General features: G+C 32.0%; 1 protein-coding gene across 6 annotated transcripts in view; it reads left to right on the top strand.

Moving 5' to 3' along the window:
- Positions 1–22,494, top strand: part of CDH19 (cadherin 19) — a 104,381-nt gene that overhangs the window by 14,815 nt on the left and 67,072 nt on the right. For all 6 annotated transcript variants that reach the window (XM_063653802.1, XM_063653797.1, XM_063653799.1 and 3 more), the window contains exons 2-3: positions 17,049–17,355; positions 20,835–21,129. In XM_063653802.1, the coding sequence (XP_063509872.1) occupies positions 17,161–17,355; positions 20,835–21,129 (490 nt within the window). In that variant the 5' untranslated portion in view covers positions 17,049–17,160. The remainder of the gene's footprint in view (positions 1–17,048; positions 17,356–20,834; positions 21,130–22,494) is intronic.

The following is a 22,494-nucleotide window of genomic DNA, read 5'->3' as shown; positions in this document are numbered from 1 at the left end:
TTGGGAAAATGAAATACATTGTTGGTTCGAAGAAAAATATGTAATCCTTCATGTTGCCTTTACAGATATATATATGTATATATATATACATATATGTGTGTGTATATATGTATATGTATTCAAATATATATATTCATTCAATTTGTCAAATATAATTTACGTGATAAACATGATTAACTAACATAATGTTTGATCATTATTCTGAACAATGTTTTGGAAAAAATAGTCTTTGCATAATTTTATGACTGTGGAATTTCCCACTCTACATGTATGGTAATTGATGGTTTTGTTAAACCATCATGATTTATTTGAAGGTTCATGAAATTTTCAGTCTACCTTATTCATCAACCTTTGAAGATTTTTATTTTTACTTTTTAATTTTTTTCTTGTGTTGTTATTATTGTTGGAAGTGGGAAGCACTATTTTTTTATTCTCTGCTTTCTGAAAAGCTGTTAATTCATTAATCATCAAAAGAAGCCTGGGATGTATGATTCCCTAATCAGTAATTTAGTGGTGTATCTGCATATATTACACTTTAGTCTTCAAACTGCAACTTTAAGTGAAACACTGTGTAATAAAACCAATTTTATCAGAGGCTAATTGAGATAAACGAGAGTTTAGTTCCTATGACATACTTCTGGTAACAAAAACTTCACTAAACTTATAAATAAGGACCAAAACCTTTCTAATATTAAACACTGAAATAAATGTGAGCTGTATATATATATATATATATATATATATATGATTAATAAAAACAAGTAAGATCCTTATTTACCCAATTTTGGGTGAATCAGTGAGTGACTGGCAGTTGTAGTGGTGATGGGTTAAATCAAGAAATGAATGTTTGCAAAACAAAGATTGTCAGGATCACCTGTGGCCACCATGAAGTTCAAACACAATAATTAACAAATACAGCTGGCTTGCTGAACTCTTTCCTACCCAGCATAGTTTATGGTCCTGCATTTGTATGATGATTGTGTACTTTACAAATCTTCATCTTGCAATAATTTGTATTTGTTCATTTTCCAACCTGGTTATTCCAGTTCAGGGCCATGGGTGGCAGGAGCCTATCCCAGCAACCCAGGGAGATTGGTGGGAACCAGCCCTGACAGGGTGCCATCCCATTGCAGGATCACCCTCACGTGGTCACACTCACTCAGACTGGGACCTTGTAGATGAACAACCAACCCGATGTGCACAGCTTTGGGAAGCAGGAAGTGACTGGAGGACCCAGATAATCCCATACAGACATGGGGGGAATGTGCAGACTCAACACAGATAGTGACTCTGGCAGGGAATCAACTTTTTTCTCATCAACATTACACTGAAATGAAATTCAACAAAATGACAGTTTTTGAGGAGTTATTGTACAAGCTCACCTTGATCTTTCTTCTCTTTTGAAATGAATGTAATATTTACTGTATCATTGAATTATGAGACAAATTACTAAGAGAACAGATGAGTACCATTATGGCATTAGAGACACAGTTGATTTTGTTAGTCTGGGAGCTAGGCTATTACAGTAACCAATTAACTTTCCATTTCTCAGCAACCTCCTACCACAAACATTGGGTGGGAGTTAGTGGGGGAAGTATATCCAAGTTTCACAGTCACTCAGTGACCCAGGCTTGGTAGAGGCTCCACCATCCTTCAACTACTGAGTGCCAAACTAGGAAGCAATAAACATGAGACAATTATTCATAGGCCTTTCAGTGTTTCAGTTCGAAAATGGTGTACATCAATTTTACTCATATCTTGTTATTAAAACCAGTCATGTAACCTTGTGCAATTGCAAGAGAGATATTGGTAAACAGTTATATGTCTACCACAGTAACCAAAACATTTTAGTTCTTCTTTTTTTTAATTTATTTTATATACTAGTCATAGCCATTTCATCCGATTAGTCATTCAGAAGTTAGGGACAGTTTATGAAATCTTAAAAATCTGAACCTAAGCTTTTCTTAGAGTGATGGAGTGGAAGGAAGAATATCATGATAGCAATCGCAGTTCCTTCTGAGTCTGGAGTAACCAGCACCAGTTAGCATTGTCACTTGTGATTTTTGAAGGTATCTTAACCTCTGCATTTCCCAACTCTCATTTGACACTCCTAACCCAGGCAATTTCTTTTGACATCCAATTGGTCATTAAGTTTTGTCAATTCTGTCTCCATGTTATTATTGATTCTCTTACTTATATTGTCCTTTGCTGAAGAGCAGGATTAGTCAGAGTGCTGGGATGAAATATCACCTTCAAGAAGGCAATAGAAGGTCATGGATCTAGGGTGTTTGATGGAGAAACAGAACAATTATTTCAATGTCCTGGTAATGCAGGTGCTTCTAAGCACTGATTAGAAGATCCAAATAATTTCTTTAAAGACTAAAATCCTATTGTAACTAACTAATAAAATTAAGATGTTAATATAAGATAAAAATAAATCCTATTGTAACTAACTAATAAAATTAAGATGTTAATATAAGATAAAAATAGATTAAATAAAGCGATAGGCATGGAAGTGGGAATAAGGACAATAGGTAATACGGATTCCAAAAGATATTCCAGCCAGAACAATTCAAGAAGGGGATTTATTTTTTCTTAACATTTTTCTAATATTAATTTTCTTGCTTCTGTGTTTCACTACACAGATAAGATTTAAATAAATTCACAAAAATACAGAGTACGTTTTTGAAATGAGCATTGAGACAATGTTAAGATCATTTTTTAAAATAGACTTCACCACATAGTGTAAAATCTGCCACTAACTCTCCATGTTAACTGCTGTATATGGTATTACAGAGGTGCTTTTGGAATGAAACGGGACTGTTTATAGACACTTTGTGGCTTCCTTCTTTTTTTTTTCCTTTTTATAAAGAATTTCTCAAATTAGAAGAAAGATAGGTGATATTCTCTACTTCCCTGTTTTAATATTACCACTTCAGGCCCCAAGAGCCATGTGTTCCTATTTGTTTCACACGAAGGCTTTATAGTATTTGCTTGCTTCATGTGTTCACTTCCCAAGAGGAGAGGTAAGATGTGGTTTTTAAATTGATGAAGAGAAACTCTTATTCTTACTTTTTAGTAGCATTTTCAAAACCTTTAAGTTTTTCTGTTCTTCTTTGTTTGGGGAAAGCTTTGGAACTCTCTGATCGCCACAAATTCTAAGTCTATGATATATCATTTTGTCCAAGCCTACTCAATATTTTTCTAAAAATTGAGACATTTTATTAATTGCCATCTGTTTTTCTCTATGAGAAGCTGGGCTTAGTTGAGCTCAATATTTCAGCTTTCCATGAGCTTTCCAGAATACATTATATTTTTACAAGTTTTCACAGATGGAATAATTAGCTTTATGTAACCAAGAAGAGGTCATAGAAAAGACAATTTCTAATTAGATTCAGTTTCAAACTGCATAAGTGCATAGATTATAATATTTTTCATCCCTTAAGTCATAATTAGTCTTCTTTGAAAATATAATTGTTCTGAGTCACATTGGGATAATTTTCAGCTTATATATGTCCATGCAATATCATGTATTGCTTCAAGCATGATAATATGTATCTGTCATAGTCACTTAACCATGCTTAGAAAAAACATAATGACATTCAAATAATTTGAAAATACATTTGGAACATATATATCAGGGAAAATATATACTAAAGTATTTTTGCAATAGCCATTTACAAAGCTTTTTATGTGTGTATATTTTTAGTAGAAATGAAAATAGCTGAATATTTCAACCTTGAGAAATACAGAAATCACTAGATGCTTATTATTCACCTGTCAATAGCTATTTTCATGTAGCTCACTAAAAACATTTAACTCTTAATACGTACCAGACAGTATTTTGGATGCAGCAGCTCGTTTCATCAAGAACACAAACCTTGAGAGGCATAATAATTATCCTCAATTTTCACATGAGACAACTGAGACAACCAGAGGTCGAGCTATTCGTCCAAGGTGATGGAACTAGCAAGCGTTGGTGTTGAGTTAGTTATTCAGCCATCCTTGCTCCACATGTGCTGCTCTTAACTCCAGCAAACTGCCTTTAGAACATTCCATCTCAAACTATTTGGGAAAATAACCCGAAAGTCAGTAGAGAGTGACTCGCTTGGTCTTTACTATGGTGCAAATTAACATTTATTTATATAAAATCAATTTATATTATGTATATCCAGGACTTCTTCCCTGCATTTGTCTACAACTTTTTTCCTTCAATTAAAGAAATTATATTGTATGTATTCTGTTTCTTTATTTCACTTGACAATTATGGCACCCAATTATGTGGCTGCTGAGTAACAATATGTTGATATAAATTTTTTAATGTTTGTATTCAATGGTTGTTTGTTTGTTCAACTGTGAGACCAATTTTATATACCTCCTCCCAGTGAATGGATTTTGGCTATTGAGAGTGTTTACAGTGCTTTTTAATTGCACATGAAAACTAAAAATAAAGACAGGTATACGTGAGGTTATCTTCTGAAATAATCAAAGGGATAATAGAATACCTGTTTAGATATTAGAAGTAAAACAATGTTTTATTTTTCTGTATTATACCTTGTCATAAGAACATTAAGAGAAAAAACAGATTTTAGAGAAACATGAAAATATTGTACAGGTTTGACTGCAAACACACTGGAAAGTAATAACAAATAGACTGTGTTCATTTGATGGTTAAGTTAAAATCAGACTGCATAATATTTCGTGGTATATGTGTACCACATTTCTTATCCAGTTTGTCACTGATGAGCAGTGAGATTGGTTCTATGTCTTTGCTATTGTGAATAGTGCTGCAATGAGCATTCGTTACCTTTATGGTATGTATATTCATGTGTGCATGAGTGAAAATGCGTGTGTCATTATGATAAAATTATTTGTATTCATTTGTGTATATACCCAGTAGTGGGACTGCTGAGTTGAATGGTAGTCCTGTTTTCAGCTCTTTGAGAAGTTGCCTTACTGCTTTCCACAATGATGACATAAATGAACTAATGTAAATACTAATTTATACTCTCACCGACAGTGTAAGTGTACCTTTTTCTCTTCAACCTCACCAGCATCTGTTATTTTTGAGTTTTTCATAGTAACCATTCTGAGTGGTATAGGATGGTATCTCATTGTACTTTTGATTTGCATTTCTCAAATGATAAGTGAGACTGAGCTTTTTATCATGTGCTTGTTGGTCAAGTGTATGTCTTCTTTAGAAAAGTGTCTGTTCATATACTTTGCCTACTTTTTAATGAGGTTGTTTCATCTTCTAAATTTTTGTAAGTTCCTGATAGATGCTGGATATCAGACCTTTGTCAGATGCATAGATTGCAAATATTTTCTCTCATTCTGTAGTTTTCCTGTGTAGGCTGTTAATAGTTTATTTTGCTTTGCAGGGATTCTTAAGCACAATTAGATTCCACTTGTCAATTTTTCTATTGTTGTGATTGCTTTTGGTGTCTTTGTCATAAAATCTTTGCCTGTTGCTATGTCCAGAATGGTATTGCCTAGATTGTCTTCCAGGGTTTTTATAGTTTTGGGTTTTATGTTTAAGTCTTTAATCCTTTTGAATTGATTTTTGTATGTGGTGTAAGGAAAGGGTCCAGTTTCAATCTTTTGTATATGGCTAGCCAGTTACCCAACACCATTTATGGAATGGAAAGTCTTCTCCCCATTGCTTGTTTTTGTCACAGATTAGATGATTGTAGGTGTGCAGTCTTACTTCTGGGCTCTGTATTCTGTTTCATTGGTCTATGTGATTTGTGAGAACATAGATGTAGCTGGAGGCCATCATCCTTAGCAAACTCACTCAGGAACAGGCAACCAAATATCACACGTCCTCACTTATAAGTGGGAGCTAAATGGTGAAAAATCACTAACATAAATAAGGGAACTTCAGACACTGGGCCCTACCTGAAGGCGGAGGGTGGGAGGAGGGATAAGAGCAGAGCAAAACAAATATTGGGTACTAGGCTTAGTACCTGAGTAATAAAATAACCTATACTACAAACTCCTGTGACGTGAGTTTTCCTATGTAACAAACGTGCAATTGTACCTCCAAACACAAAATAAAAGTTAAAAAAAGAAAATCATGTTTTTATTCCTATTTTTCTCACACGAACCCTATAAATTTCAGATTCCCTTCATTTCATTCTATTCCTGTCACTATGTTTTTTAAACAAAGAATATATTTGTCAATGCTTATATGTCTGATGTTCATTTTTGTGTAATACCGAGAGCACCAAAGACTCATAAAAAAGTACAATAATTTTAAAAAAATCAGACTGCAAAGATGGTAAAGACATAATTAAGATATATACTGATAAAAGTGTTTTAGGCAAATCTTCAATACAGGAACATACAAAAATTTACCCTTGACAAATAAAGGCAAATCATGTTTTGATAGTTTGTGGAGGGGAAGAAAAAGTGAAATACTGTGTCTAAGAATATGAAATTTCACCAGCATTTATTTAACCAATTGGAATCTATCTCTTTTCATTTTAGAACTTTTGCACACTCAGTCTTAATGTTGTCAGTGCTTACCACTTCACATATGCTGCTCATTAATCCACAGTCCTCTACTACTGCTCCTAAATAAAGTTCATGATATCCAGCCCAGAAATGAAATGGCACTTGTTGCTGTATATCTTAGGATTTCACATCAATAGTGAATGTGGAAGGCTGTGTAATGTCAAAGAGGACATCGGAGCCTCCAATATAGGTATTCTGACTCTATACTGCTGTAGCTGTCCCAGAGGGCTTTTTTTTTTTTTTTTTTTTTTTTGGTGACAGTAAATATGCAAATTATATGCTTAATGAGAGTTCATAAATAAAACAGAAAATGATCTTTCACATTTTAGTGCTGTGGAGTGAATGTTTAGAGAAAGAGTTGGCACATGGGTTATTAAAATTTTTGGCCCCAAAATATTGCTTCTTTTTCACTTATGTATGCAAACTATATCCACTCACATTTCTTTATATTTCATACTAGTGGTTCTAAGAAAGCCATTTCAAAGTCTTTTTATGCATAGTGTCATCTTATGAAGCTGCCAAGTTTCCCTTGATTTTTTAAGAGATCACAAACAGGATTAAATTTCTATATTTATCCCATCCACAGTTCCCAGCTTCAACTTACATCTTCCCCCAGACAGCCACCAAATCCATCATTCCGACTTATTTTTTTTTTTTACTTGACCTCAAGAATCTTTAGAACAAGGGGAGAAAATGTATACTAAGAGGAGATAATAGAAAACATTCATTTTGTCATTTGAAAAATGGGGCAAACATTAAAATGTAATTTATAGATCTTTATTCAATGTAAACAAAGTGAACCATCAGCTGTAGATGTCACAGTGTTAGATATTTATGCATTTTTTCTTCCATTCAATAAAGTACAGTGTATAGCATATACTTGATGTCTTTAAGATCAGTTGTAGCACTAGTTATGAATACATTTGTTTACAGGACAGGTCACCTAAAATTACTGAATATAAGTCCCAGCATGTGTGATATAATTAACACATTAAATAAAATATTGTATTAGGATTCTTTAGAGGTGCAATACTAATATGATATATGCATATATGAAAGGGAGTTTATTAGAAGAATTAACTCACACGGATACAAGGTGAAGTCCAAGATAGGCCCTCTGCAAGCTGAGGAGGCAGGAAGCCAGTAGTTGCTCAGTCTGAGTCCCAAAGTCTCAAAAGCAGGGAGGCCAACAGTGCAGCCTTCAGTGGCCAATAGCCTGAGAGGCCCCCAGCAAACCACTTTGAGTCCAAAGGCCGAAGAACCTAAAGTCTGATATCCAAGGACAGGAAGCATCCAGCACAGGAGGAAGATGAAAGCCAGAAGACTCAGCAAGCCAGCTTCTCCCATCTTCCTCCACCTGCTTTGTTCTAGCCATGCTGGCAGTTGATTGGATGGTGCCCAACCACAACCAGGGTGACTCTTTTCCCAGTTCACTGACTCTAATGTTAATCTCCTCTGGCAAAACCCTCACAGACACACCCAGAAAAAATACTTTACCAGCTATCTAAGGATTCTTCAATCCAATCAAGTTGACACCTAATATTAATTATCACAAATATACTTTCAATTTTACTTGGACATAATCTATTGATGCTACTTATAATAATGTTATTTAAATATTATTATAATTAGTTAAATATCTAATATTGTGCTAATATAAATGCAATTTTATTTTGAAATATATTTTACAACTTTGAAAATAAACATGGATTAACATTCCCAGGTATTAGCAATAAGAGAAAAAATATAAACACACTAACATAAGACATAGTATTAGTATTTCTTCATATTGAAATATTATGTAGGTTTTTTAGCATATTCATCTGATTGGAAAATATAAACAAGATTGCAAATGCAGGGCAAAATGCCACTGCTGGTTTATCCAGGGCCCATTTCAGGCATTTTTTCTTATTTGCCTGGTTTCAGCCCAGAGCGTTTCTCAGTCTAGCAATGCTGACAGCTGCCACCAGTCTTCAATCAGAAGTGGAACATCATTTGAAATGTTTTTCACTTCTGCTGAAATGTATCAGCATTATAGAAAGTTTGGAATATAGAGGAGTATAAACAAAGCCACAATATTTCATTATTGAGATATAACTACTGTTACCATTCATTTTTCTTGAATGTTTTATCTAAGGGTGTTCAAATTAAAGGGCTTTTTCCTTAGAATTATAAATGATGATTTTTAACTTTAAATTTAATTGAGAAATATTTCAATTGTATATTTAATAGGGAAAAATAGCACTTGGTAGAAAAATGACCCAGATGTCATGAGTGTTGTTGTTTGTCATATTTACTTTAAACTGTTTTCGAGGGAGGAGAATGTTGCAGAAATTTCTAAGTTTCAACTTTTAGACAAATTTCACTTATTTCAATCATTGTAATTACCATGACAAATTTTGTCAGTTTTCTCTGCCTAGACTTACTAACTTATCTAATTGCTTTATGCCAAGAGTATTATGGGACATTGCCTTGTAATTGTGAAACACTTATATAATTAGTATCATATGGTATCCTAATTTAATGATTCTTTTTTCAGTTAATCCAATTTATACTTGCTTCCCAGTGGACAAATTTGAATATTTCTCTACGTATAAAATAGTAAAATATAACTGCTACTTTATATACACATTGTAAAATTTATTGCTTTTGGCCTGATTATTCTCCAAAAATGTGTCCAAATTTTCAGTTTTATGAGTGTTGTATAGTTCTGCTTTCTATACATTGTCATCAATAGCTGGTATTACAATAATTACTTGTATTTGTTTAACATATTGATTTAAAAGTACGACATTGCTGTATATTTTTGTTGTTGTTTTAATATGTATATTTTAAGCATAAGTGAATAATGAAAGAACAACTATCCAAATACTCATGACTCGAATTCAACAATTATTATCAATTTACCACTATAGTTTTGCCTATCCTCCCATTTTTTTGAGATATTTTAAAGAAAATATACTTTTTCTCAAGACATCCTGTCATTTCTAATACCAATATGCTTCAAGTATACATGACTAAAAATAGGGCATGTTTTTATATAACAAGAAAGAAACATTCAGTGATCAATAAAATTGGCAATACTTTCTCATTATCATCTATTGCTCATCTCTACATTAGTATGTATTATACCTTATACAGACTAAATTTTTTATAAATCCATAAAAATGCAAATATGAATACAGTTTTGTAAAGTCGTGAACCAAACAATGCCCACGTTTTACACTAGTGCTCGCATATCTTAAATCTTTGTTAATCTAGAACAATATCTTTCCTAAATTCCTGCTTTTTTTGACATGTCAAATAAACTAGATCAATTTTATGGTAGATCAATACTTTTTAAATATTTATTGTATATTCAGACCTTGTGGTAAGTGTGACAAAATGCAGACTCAAAGTCGGTACCTGTGAAAAAGTTCAAGATTTGGCATTTGTAGTAAGATGCTCCTATTACACAGATTACACTGTGGGTAGCAAATCTGTAGAAAGACACAACTTGAGTTTGTTTGATTGTTTCCTTTTACTTTGTTTACTTTGTTTCCCATTTAATTTCTTCTTTTATTACAGGTTAATTTCCTGTAACTTGAAAATTAGCTTTCAACTTTTTTTGGTAAAATATTTTATAGGCAATGTTCTTTATAAAGGTCATATCATAGCACATCAGAAACATCTATTATCTGTTGTTCCACAGTTAGTTGTCTAATTTGTTTTTCTAGGTTTTGACAAGTTAAGATTTTTAACAACATTAATGAAGTATAATTGGCACAATAATCTGTATATACTCAAGTTGAATTGAATTTTTGACATATTTCTACTTCTAAGACTGACATCACAATACAGATAATGAGCACAATCATCACTACCCTCAAAAGTCTCCTCATGTCCCTTCATCATCCTTCCCTCCTGATCTTCCTTCCATCCCCATTTTCTCACAGATCTTAGTCGGATTTCAGTCACTGTGATTGTTTTACATTTTCTAAAATTAGATGCAAAAGAAAACACACAACCTGAATTTGTTGGCAGGCTTGTTTTACTCATTATTATATTGAGATGTTACTGTATCAGTAGTTCATTTCTTTTCACTACTGAGTATCATTACATTGCATAGACATATTACACTTTCTTAGTACATTGACTTGTTGATAGACATTTGACTTTTCTCAGTTTTTGTCTGTTACAAATAAACCTGCTCTGAAGCATCTTCATATGGAAATATAATTTTATTTTGTCTTAGGTAGATATTTAGATAGATATCCTTGATATCTACCTAATATCTAGAATGGCTGGATCATATGGTAGGTATATGTTTAACTTTTTAACAAATTGCCGAACTGCTTTCTAGCCATGCGATTTTACATTCACACTAGCAGTGTATGAGACGTACGGTTGCTCTATATTCTCTTCAATACTTGATAAGGTCAGTCTTTTAATTATATTCATTCTAGTAAGAGTTTACTGGTATCTCATTGTAGTTTTAATTTGCATTTACCCATTGAAACTGAAGGTGTTGATTATCTTTTTTTAACTTATTTTACATGTCAACTCTTTGTGCTATGTCTCTTTAAATATTTTGCTTATTTAAAAACATTGTGATGAATTTCTGTTTCCAAGTTTTGAAAGTCCTCGTACATTCTGAATACAAGATATGTAATTAACAAATATCCGCTCAGTCTGTGACTTGTTTTCTCATTTAATTATCATCTGAGGTAGAACACATAATAGCTCTCAGAGATATCAAGGTCTTCACTCCTAAAACCAAAGACTGTGATCTCTGTAGATGAACATGAGATTCAGTTAATGGCCTTTAGGTAGGAAGAGTATCCTGTATTATCCAAGTGGACTTTAAAGGAAATTATAAGTGTCGTTATAAAAGGAAGAAGAGGTAAATTTAACACAACAAAGAGAAGCCAATGTGCAGATAGAGTAGAGAGAAATTTGAAGATGCTCTGCTGCTGGCCTAGAGGAGGGATATGAACCAACGCATGCAAGCAATAGAATACACTTTGAGAAGCTGGAAAATGTAAGGAAATAGACTCCCCTCTAGAGACTCGGGTGGAAGCATGACCTTTCTGGCACCCTGGTTTCCATCCAGTGAAATTCATTTTAAACATCTCACCTATAGAACTGTAAGACAATAAATGTGTATCATTTTAAGACACTGAGTTATGGGAATTCTTTACAGTAGCAATGGGATCTGATACAGAGATTATCTCAATTTTGATACGGTCCAATTTATCAGTTTTTAACAAGTGCACTTTTGATATTGTTGTAAGAAATCTTTGCCAAAGAAATTACAAGTATTTCATCTAAATTTGTATTCACTTTTTGTGACCTTGTGCACGGTAAAGTATGGATCAAAGTATCTTTTTCTCAAGTGAATACTCAGGTGTTTTAGCACAAAGACTGTTATTTCTCCATTGATTCGCCTTTTGAACTTTTTCAAAAATCAATTGATCACATAAATGTTGGTGTATTTGTGCACTTTGTGGTTTGTTCTACTAAATTATTTGTTGATCCAATACTTTACCATAATGATTACTGTAGCATTATGTGTTAAAGTCAGATGGCATAGTCTTCCAAATTTCCTCTTCTTTTAAAATGTTCTTTGAGTCATTCCAAGCCCCATGCTTTTGCATATGTAATTGTAGAATGAGCATGTAAGTTTTATAAAAATACCTAATTGGAATTTTATTTTGTATTTTAATTTTAATTTAATTGTATTTTTTGAATTTTGTTTATACAACGCTTTGGAGAGAATTGACATTTTTAACCATTTTGAGTTTTCTGATCCAGTATCATAATAAATATCTCCAATTATATTGATTTTTCTCGATTCCTCTTAGCAGTATTTTATAGTGTTCAATAGAGAGCTATTGCACATTTTTGTTAGATTTATGTCCCAATCTTTGAATTATTTATATTATTATAAAATGTACTGTTGTATAAATTTTAAATTTTGATTATGCATTGCTAGTAAATAGAAATATAATTGATTTTAATATTGACCTTGTATCCTCCAACCCTGCTAAAATTACCTATAGATTTTACCAGTATTTTTATAGATGTCATAAGATTTTCTATATGTGTATTTAAGCCCTGTGTAAATAAACATATTTTTATTTTATCTTTTTAATCTAGATGCTTTTCGTTTCTTATGTCATTGGATAGAATTTTCAGTATAATGTTGAATTGAAATGAATCAATTTGAATTATAGATTTGTCTGTTTCTTCTTGTAATACAATAAGGTTTTATTTCATCTTTTATTTCATTTATTTTGAGGCATTGTTATTAAGTGTATAAACATTTAGAATAGTTGTGCCCTGTTAATGAATTGACATAATTCTTATAAAATGATATTGTTTTATATTATAAAATGACATTATCATTTATAATTATGAAATGATATTGTTTATCACCACTAATATTCTTTGCCCCAAAATCTACATTATCTAATATTATGGCCATTGTAGCTTTCTTTTGACTAGAGTTAGCAAGATATGTGTTTTTCATTCTTTAAATTCTTACCTACTGTACCTTTATATTTTAAATCATTTTGAAGACATATAGTTGAGTCTTTTTAAAAATCTAATAATCTTCATCTTGTACTTTGATTTTTATCCCATTAATATTTAGTGTGATTATTATGATGATTAATATTAAACATACCACTTTGCTACTTGTATGTTTTTTTCATCTGTCCTTTGCTCACTTTTTTCTTTTATTTCTTCTTTGGATTGAGTATTCTTTAGGCTTCAGTTTTATCTATTTTGTAGCCTGTAGTAAACTCTGTTACTTTATTTTAGTAGTTGCTTTAGGTTTATTGTATGCACATGTACCCTTATTATAATCTATTTTAAGTCATATCATACCACTTTATATATGGTTTATGGAGCCTAAAATAGCATATTCCTAATCTTTATGCTGTTAATTTCATACATTTTACTTCTGTAAATGAGGTATGCCCCACAATACTTTGTTATTATTTTTGCTTTAACAGCCAATTATCCTTTAATGATATTATAATTTAAAAAAGGTCTTTCTATTTACTGATATGCCTTCCATTTCTGGTGATTCCATTTTTGCATAGATCCAGATTTCCTTCTAGTATTATTTTATTTCTTCTTGAAGGATTTCTTTAATCATGTATTGTATTGTAGTTCCCCTTGTGTGCTGATGCTGTACACCAGAAAGAGTCTTCATCCCACTTTCCTTTATTGAAGATTAGGAATACAGCTTTGGGGTAACAACTGTGATTTGTTCAGGCCTGGCTATAGGCAACTATAAAGACTTGACTTGGCAGTACAATACTCACTGCCAAACATTCCCTTGTCACACCAGATTTGATGCACAACCAGTGCATTGCATTCTCTGAAGGGAGTTGCAGTCAAGGACACAGTCCCTTCTGTTAGGTCACGCTCTTCTTGTATTTACATTACTAGCCCCAGTGTTAAAGTGTAAAAGAGAGCTTTATCTGTGGCCTTGGGCAGAGGTCTTTCTCAAGCATTTCTGATGAGGTCTCCTTATTGAGTAAAGTGGGTGAAACCTTGAAGACAGTTTTCCACTCTGACAATGCACTTAGTACTTTTTCACTCAACACTCCCATTGCACTCCCCCAACCCCAGAGTCCATAAAAAATGACTTAGTTTTTTGTAGCACTACCATTATAATGCAATGATCCACATGTCTGTGCTTATCCTCTGATTCGATTAGAGTGCTGTTCCATGGAGGAAATGAAAAAAGGAGATGCAACAATTTCTTTGGTTTTAACCTCTTGCTTATACTATTGCACTAAGTGTCTAAAGGCTTACCTCTTAATTTTTTTTACTTGTTCTTTGAATTAGCTGCTCCAATACCTGACAGCTCAGTTTCTTCTCTTTAAATTCAGCTGATCTCTTTACAAAAATCATTGTGATTGGTTGAGAAATTCTCAGTTGGATGGCTTTCTTTTCATTTTCAATACTTTAAAAATATTTCTGCACTGGCATTTGGCATGCATTGTTTGAAATGAGACATCTGCTATCAACTTTATCTTTGTTATTCTATATATAACATATCATTGACTACCTTTCAGATTTTCTCATTATTAATGGTTTTGAGTAATTTAATCATGATGTGCCTTGGTATAATATTTTTTAACATCTGTGCTTAAGTTTTGTTAAACATTTTGGATGTATAAGTTTCTAAATTTCATTAGTTCTAGAAACTGCAATTATACATAAATGAGAATGTTTGAAATTGTCTCACAACTCAATGATAGTTTGTTCATTTTTAATTTTTTAACTTTTTTTCTCATTATGTTTTTTCAGATGATGTATATTTGTCTTCAATTTAACTGTTTTTTTCTCAGTGTGAATAATATGCCATAAATCATATGCAGTGTATTTCATCACAGACATTGTAGTATTATTCTCTAAAGGTTTAATCTTTACTTTATTTTCAATTTTTCTACTTAACACGTTCAACATTTCTTCTGGTTTCTTGAACATATATTTTGTGTCCTAGTCTACTAAAGATGTCATGCAATAGGATTGGCTGTGAATATTTTTGATGAATATTTTATACTACATCTAATAAAGCCCCTAAACATGTATAAAAAATGGAGGATAAAGAAACATACTGAATCACACAACAGTGATACAATTAGCAAAATTCAGACTATGTGAAACTCTATAGGACAAATAACCTTGACTCTTCAGCATATAAACGGAAAGAAAAATTAGAGGGAACCTGTAGACCAAATGAGAATTGAGAAATGTACCAAAAAACTGCATTGTGTGGACATATTTAATTCTTAATTCAAAGATATAAAGATTTTTAATTTGAACACTGTATGACAATTTTATTATATTAACATTTTTTCTTAATTTTTAGCTTTGACTTTGATGTTTAAAAGTGTGTATACACACTTACATAACATGTATACTTGCGTGTGTGTGTGTGTGTGGCTTCAATGGTTAAAATGATATGAATTTGAAATTGGTTTTAATATTAAAAAGTGAGCATGCGTACAAATGACACAATATTGACCATGTGTTGGTAATTACTGAAACAGGGTAATGATATCCAGGTATTCATTACACTATTTTATTTATCTTTATATGTATCAAAATACCATAATATAAAGTTCCCAAAAGTTATATTCACTGAAACATGGCCAGCTAACTTCATATCAGTGTTGGTGATAATTTGCCAAACTTATAAAAAGTATCTCTTTCATGAATAATATTGTACCAGTTCCAAATATTTTTATTCATCAGCTACCAAAAATATATATTTTAGCAATTTCTAAAGAGCAGATTTATCTGAATTTCAAATACGTAACATAAAGATAAATTTTACCTTTTTCACCTCAGTTGAATTTCTCTATGACCTTCATTAAGTAAACTTTTAACAAGGAATACATCTGCTTAAAGGAAATACACCAGGACCACAGAATCCCTGTGTACTTTCTTAATTAGGTGTTCTTTAACAACTCCTCTTAACACAAGCCAAAGACCTAAAAAATCTCTAAGGAGTCATTCAAAAATACATGCAGAAAATTCATAACATAATCATGTAGAGAAAGTCCTACCATGAACTCTGACTTTTCTGTTGATTATATGATATTAAACTCCATTGTGAATCTTACAAAATTATTTTTCTTCATAAAATAAATCAAATTTGGCTGGGTGTAGACGTTGGAAATGCAAAACTATTAAGTTACATATAAGGATTAGAATAACGCATCATGAAGAGAGAACCTTGGGTCAATGGAAAGTTTTAAATGTAAAACTCAATAGGCAGAGTCTTTTGTTTTAATATTTAAATACTAGAAGATACATTTCCTATCATTCTTACATATTACAAACATTCAACCATTCTTACCCAGGAACTATAATTTTGTATTTATTGTCTTAAGAGGATTTTGTTTTTGTTAAGCTCATAAACACTTCTTCCCCATATCTTTGAAATTAAAAAAGAGTAAATATCTTGTGCAAACTTTCTATTCAGTGTTTTATAGTATCAGTATAACTGATGATTGAATTCACCAGTTTTAAGCTGAATTGCCATTTTGTCTATTTAATTACTACATAAAATATCATAATTTGGGAAATTGGTTGAGGAAGCTTATCTCTATCAAATATAAAAAGGAAAAATATGACTTTTTTTCCTCCTGGATTGACTGTTGCTTTAATGAGATAGTTTGAGTTTTACTGAGAAAGAATGGAGAAAGTAAGCAAGTCAAATTAAAAGGAAGTCTATCTCAATGTCAGCTGTCAATCCAGGAGACTCCCAGAGCAATCTTTCAACTTTCAGGCAGATTTATGACTGCAGTTTAAAACTAGCAGTGCCTGAGTAGAAATTTATAATTATTCTAATCAAATTATTGCTGAGCTACAAATCATAATTAGCCAGCTTAATTGGAAGATAAATTAAATGTTTATTTTTATTCCATTTTTGTCAGATGCAGAAGTTGTAACCTGTCTTTAGTAATAATGTGAGAAAATGTTATTTTAAAATGTCAAATTTTGTTTTGTTTCTGACGCTTTAGGTATACAGAAGGTACACAGAATCAAAAAAGATTATAAAAGAACGCAAGATTTTTGTTAGTGTCGTCCTGTTTCCTCTGAAGAGTAATAGTTGGAATCAAAAGAGTCAACGCAATGAATTGTTATTTACTGCTGCGTTTTATGTTGGGAATTCCTCTCCTATGGCCTTGTCTTGGAGCAACAGAAAACTCTCAAACGAAGAAAGTCGAGCAGCCAGTGCGATCTCATTTGAGAGTGAAGCGTGGCTGGATGTGGAACCAATTTTTTGTACCAGAGGAAATGAATACGACTAGTCATCACATCGGCCGGGTACTTATTTATTTAAAATGTTACAGTAAATAGCACAACAATGTAAATAAATATGTTGGAGAAGTTTGGAGATTTGATGAGTTCCACATTTTGACAGTGAAGCCATTGAAAAGCTTCAAACATCAGCATCAATAATTGTTTCAGATTTGCAAGCACCTAAAACATCCACTAAAATCTTGAAGAGGCATAGCTCTGGTTTTTAAATTTCACTTTAGTATCACTTATGAAAATGTACCATAGAGCCTAAAGTATAATAATAATAATAATAATAATAATAATAATAATAATAAAAGAAAAAAAGATACACAGTATATTGAATGGAAAAAAAAAGAAATAAAATATTATAAATATAAAAAAAAAACCAAAAGAAAATAAATCATTTAAAGAAAAAAAAAAAAGAAAATGCAGCCCTCATTTTCAACATCTGGAAACTTGATTGTGTTATTTTTGGTAATGAATCTAAGCAGTCACAGTGACACAAATATCATTTACCAACGATATTTAGCCGGATTTTCTGTTACGCTAGGTAGCTGTTGATTTACCCCTCATTCATTTTTAATGAAGCAGGTTAATACCTTATTCTTTTACAGTTAAGTAGCTTCAGGAGCCTACACACTTAAATTGATTAGTAAAGTTAAAGTAAAAGGAATAATTACGTTTACTTTCTTAAAAGAATATATTTTAAGAACAATCCCTTAATGAGACAAAGCATCTCCTATTTATGTTTTTGGCTTGTATTTTATTATTTGGTTTTCTTTAAACAAAGGTGATTACAATATCATGTCCTTTTCCATAAGGCTTTTTCTCTAGATATATGAACTGAAATAAGTTTAACCGCTAATTAACTGGCACTAAAATTTAATTGGGCCCAAAGGGTGAAGCACTCAAAATTTATTAACTCTCATTTTCTAGCCCTTTCAGGAGAGCTGCAGTGTTAGCATGGTATCTGGATTCCATAGAACTTCACCTATGTTATCAGCCAAATGTGTATGAGTACATTCAACCAAAGCCTTAGATTAGGATTTTAGGCAAGTATTTCCAAACCTGCAGGGAGGAGGGTGTATTGTGAACACACACACACGCATACACACACACACATTACTAGAAATATTTCTCATCCCCTTTTATTTTCGACTCAGACTATAGGTAAATAGTATGCACAGTTGGCACTAACAAGGTCCACAGTTAGGTGCCGACTGGGTAACTGAGTCTCTAGCTACCTTTACAGTGGACTGCACAGAACACCATATACTCTCCCATCACTGAATGGGGTGACAGGCTAAAATCAGCTATTGGCTTTTAGTAAATAAGGTGTTGTAGGGAAGTGCATCAGTGTAATTGGAACACAGGCTACCTCTGGGGCTGTCACATTTTCTAGTTTGTTTGTTTCTACTCCCCACATGAATCTCTGGTTACCTCCTTTCTCACAGTGATTGGCTTTGCCTATTTTTTCATTTTATAGACATATTTATGAAACTACTCTGAAAAATGTTTTTCTGCTACACAAACTCATGAGGCTTAAAAAACAAGCGAATCACCGATTTCAAAAAGAACAATAATGAATGTTTAGGTGCTTGTCAAAGGAGTTAGTAAATATACAATTTAGCTGATGTGTTCAAGATAACTCTCTTTGATCCATTTGTTTGAAAAATGATTAAGATTGAGAAGTACAATTAAGTGAAAATTTGAAGTGATATTTGTTTAGCAAATTGATAGTAGCAGCCTAATTAGGAAAATATTTTTTGAATAAAAGTATAGAAAATTGTATAATACTACAGGTCATTTGATTGAAATGTGTTTAACATACGCATTTTGTGACATTAAAAGGCTGGTGTTCAAGTAAGCTTTTTCGTTTTTGTTTCTGTCTTCCCTTAAATCTGGGTCTTAAAAATGTCAAGCTCACTTGTCTTTGAAAATTACACTGCACATATACTTGCAATATATTTACTTATTACTAAACTTAATTTATCTTCATTATAATATCAAGTAAATTATCAAATCCTATTGAAATGATATAATTTAAAAATATGAACCATACATTGCTCACTAGATATATTGATTTGATTGTATAATTGTGTTCCTCAATTTCTTACATCATCGCATAAAGAATTTCTTTTATGAATAATTAAGAACTATCAAAAGAAGTATTAGCAGAAACAGAATCTGGATGTTATTTTTCTCAATTTGTTTCATTACATAGCATTGATATTTGGCACATTATTAAAATGAAAAATTAGTTACTAGTACCTTTAGATTTTCTCCACAACTGCATAGAAAGTGTATTAATTTATGCAGAATAAGATATTATAACTTGAGCCATCAGAAAAATCATGAATTTGTTTACAACTGATTTCATGATTATCTTTGTAAATTTTCAGAGGAACTCTTACTTTGAATAAGAGCATTTCCATAAATGGTGAATCAAGAAAATGTGGATTCACAATGATTAGGGAACCATGACATTCTTCTCTTACATACAAATAATTTTGATATGAAAAGCTATGCGATCATTTTAACTATATCAGAATTAGACTTGGTTTTTTTTACAGATAAATTAATTCTAAATAATACCTCAACAGTATGAATGATGAACTAATTTACTTTGCTTTTTGAAAATATGAAAATGAGTGCACAGGCTGAAAGCGTGTATTTGAGAATTAGGTAGAATATATTGAGAAGAAAGTTGTATACTTTCTGGCTAAAACCCAAGGGCTAAAGAACATGTAACTGAGTTGTTGACATGGAGAATCTGAAATTTGACAGCCTCATAGAAGATTTGATAGCCTTGCGGTGTAAATTCTATATCTACGCAAAGACTATGTGACTCTGTAAAAAGTTGGTAAAACAAAATCTCACTTTTCTTCTCTACAGAAAAATTGATCGTATCAATAATATGTATTTCATAATATTGATATGAGAATTATTTGAGAACACTAATATAAAGCAATTTATAGATTTTATGACATGTAATGAATACATAATGAACAGTCAAGATTATTATTATCTTTATGAACCCTAATTTTCATCCTAATATTTTCTTGTTTCCATGTATTTCCAGGCAAGAGACAGAACGTCAGGGTTTAAATGTCACTAAACTATCTTTCTGTCTATCTCTAGGACCCAATCTAGTATAAATATTTGAGAGTATAGTTTTAGTGACTGAGAATTTAATTATAAATCAAAATTGAACCAACTATGTTGTGCATAACTTACAAAAGAAGCTTTATTATCCAATTATTTTTGTTTCTGTTTAGAATAATGAAATTTGTATAGCTCTTTACACTAAATATTCACTCTTCCTTCTCCCTGGTGATAGAGTTTAATCTTGATATTAATATTTTGCCTCATTTAATGTAATATGGAAATACTATAAAATCATTAACTTGGGGAATAATTAGCATACGTAAAAAGAAAATCTGTATTTTGATTTGTCCATTTCAGATGTTTGAAAACTAAATGATCCCTCTTTCCATTTGCAGCTAAGATCTGATTTAGACAATGGAAACAATTCTTTCCAGTACAAGCTTTTGGGAGCTGGAGCTGGAAGTACTTTTATCATTGATGAAAGAACAGGTGACATATATGCCAGACAGAAGCTTGATAGAGAGGAGCGATCCCTCTACACCTTAAGAGCCCAGGTAATAGACATCACTACTGGAAGGGCTGTGGAACCTGACTCTGAGTTTGTCATCAAAGTTTCGGATATCAATGACAATGAACCAAAATTCCTAGATGAACCTTATGAGGCCATTGTACCAGAGATGTCTCCAGAAGGTATTGCATATTAATTTACATCAAAGATATATTAACAATGAAAGCAGGTTTAAAATTTTAAGGATATGTTTTGGAAGTATATTATTTAAGGTTCTATACTAGAACTTCCTTCTACAAATATGTTTAAGTAATATATTTGAAAAATTAGACTATGCATCAAATTTTGAAAAAATGATACTACACATTAATGTTACTAAAATATCTTAGCCTTCACAGGAATAAAAGAAGTTTAGACGTGTTTATTTGAGCAATTCATAAGGTTTTTTACCTTGTTCGTTTACTAGGTTCTTAAGTACAAGAATTTTTTTTTCAGAACAAAATATATTTTTGTATCTCATAAAAGCAAATAAGATAATCTGGCAAGATATGCATAAAAAATAGGAAAAGTGAATGTATTAGACTCTACTGTATACATCAAAATGATGAAAAAAAAAAACACTAAGACAAAACCAAGTGGTTGAACACCTGTGTGTGGCTGTATTTGTTCGAAGATACTTTTCAAAACCCAGTGTTGTTGTTGTTAGTATTTTAAATATAGTGCATTTAGGAGAGAATGGTTTCCATAAGATATAAGGATTGACTGTCTTGGAAATTAGAAATGTCTTCCAGTAAAGGGGAAATTGTGATTACGCAAAACTTCTCTCAGTTATTCACTCAAAAAATTTTTGTAGCACAATGTACTGGAAAGTTAAATTCAAAAATTTACTTAACAGTGACAAATAAATGTGATTTGATATTTGCCATTTTAAATTATGGTAACATGCTTATAACTACTTTACCTCATTACTTGATTCATTAGCCAATGATTCCAAAAATACATATTTCATCATATAATTTCCTGATTCTTGATTTTTAACATTCCAGGTAGGAATTTAAAGATGTATTTCTACATTGCTTGGAACATAGGTCTTTAAATACAGCAGAAACAAATTTGCCTGTGTAATATATATCAAGACAAATTATTGTTAGATGTAAACAGCACTTTAAATTACTCTATTTTGGTAGGTAGGCAAAGAAACAGTTCACCTTCCTCATCCCTCCCTCTCCTCCTCCCCCTTCTCCACCTTCTACTCCTTTCCCTTACTACCCTCCCCTCTGTCTCCTTATTCCCTCTCTTCCTCCTTCCTCCCTCTGCTTCTTGCTTTTCTTCCTCTGCCGCTGCTGCTTCTTCTCCTTCTCCTTTTCCTTCTTCTTTCTTCTTCTCCTTCTCCTTCTCCTTCTCCTTCTCCTTCTCCTTCCTTCTTCTTCCTTCTTCTTCCTCTTCCTCTTCCTCTTCCTCTTCTTCTTCTTCTTCTTCTTTTCTTCTTTTCTTCTTCTTCTTCTTTTCTTTCTTCCATATATTATGATGTAGCATGCTAGGAATCT

This window comes from Pongo pygmaeus, chromosome 17, assembly GCF_028885625.2.
Source record: "Pongo pygmaeus isolate AG05252 chromosome 17, NHGRI_mPonPyg2-v2.0_pri, whole genome shotgun sequence".
Lineage (NCBI taxonomy): Eukaryota > Metazoa > Chordata > Mammalia > Primates > Hominidae > Pongo > Pongo pygmaeus.
This window is presented reverse-complemented; position numbering and strand designations above follow the sequence as displayed.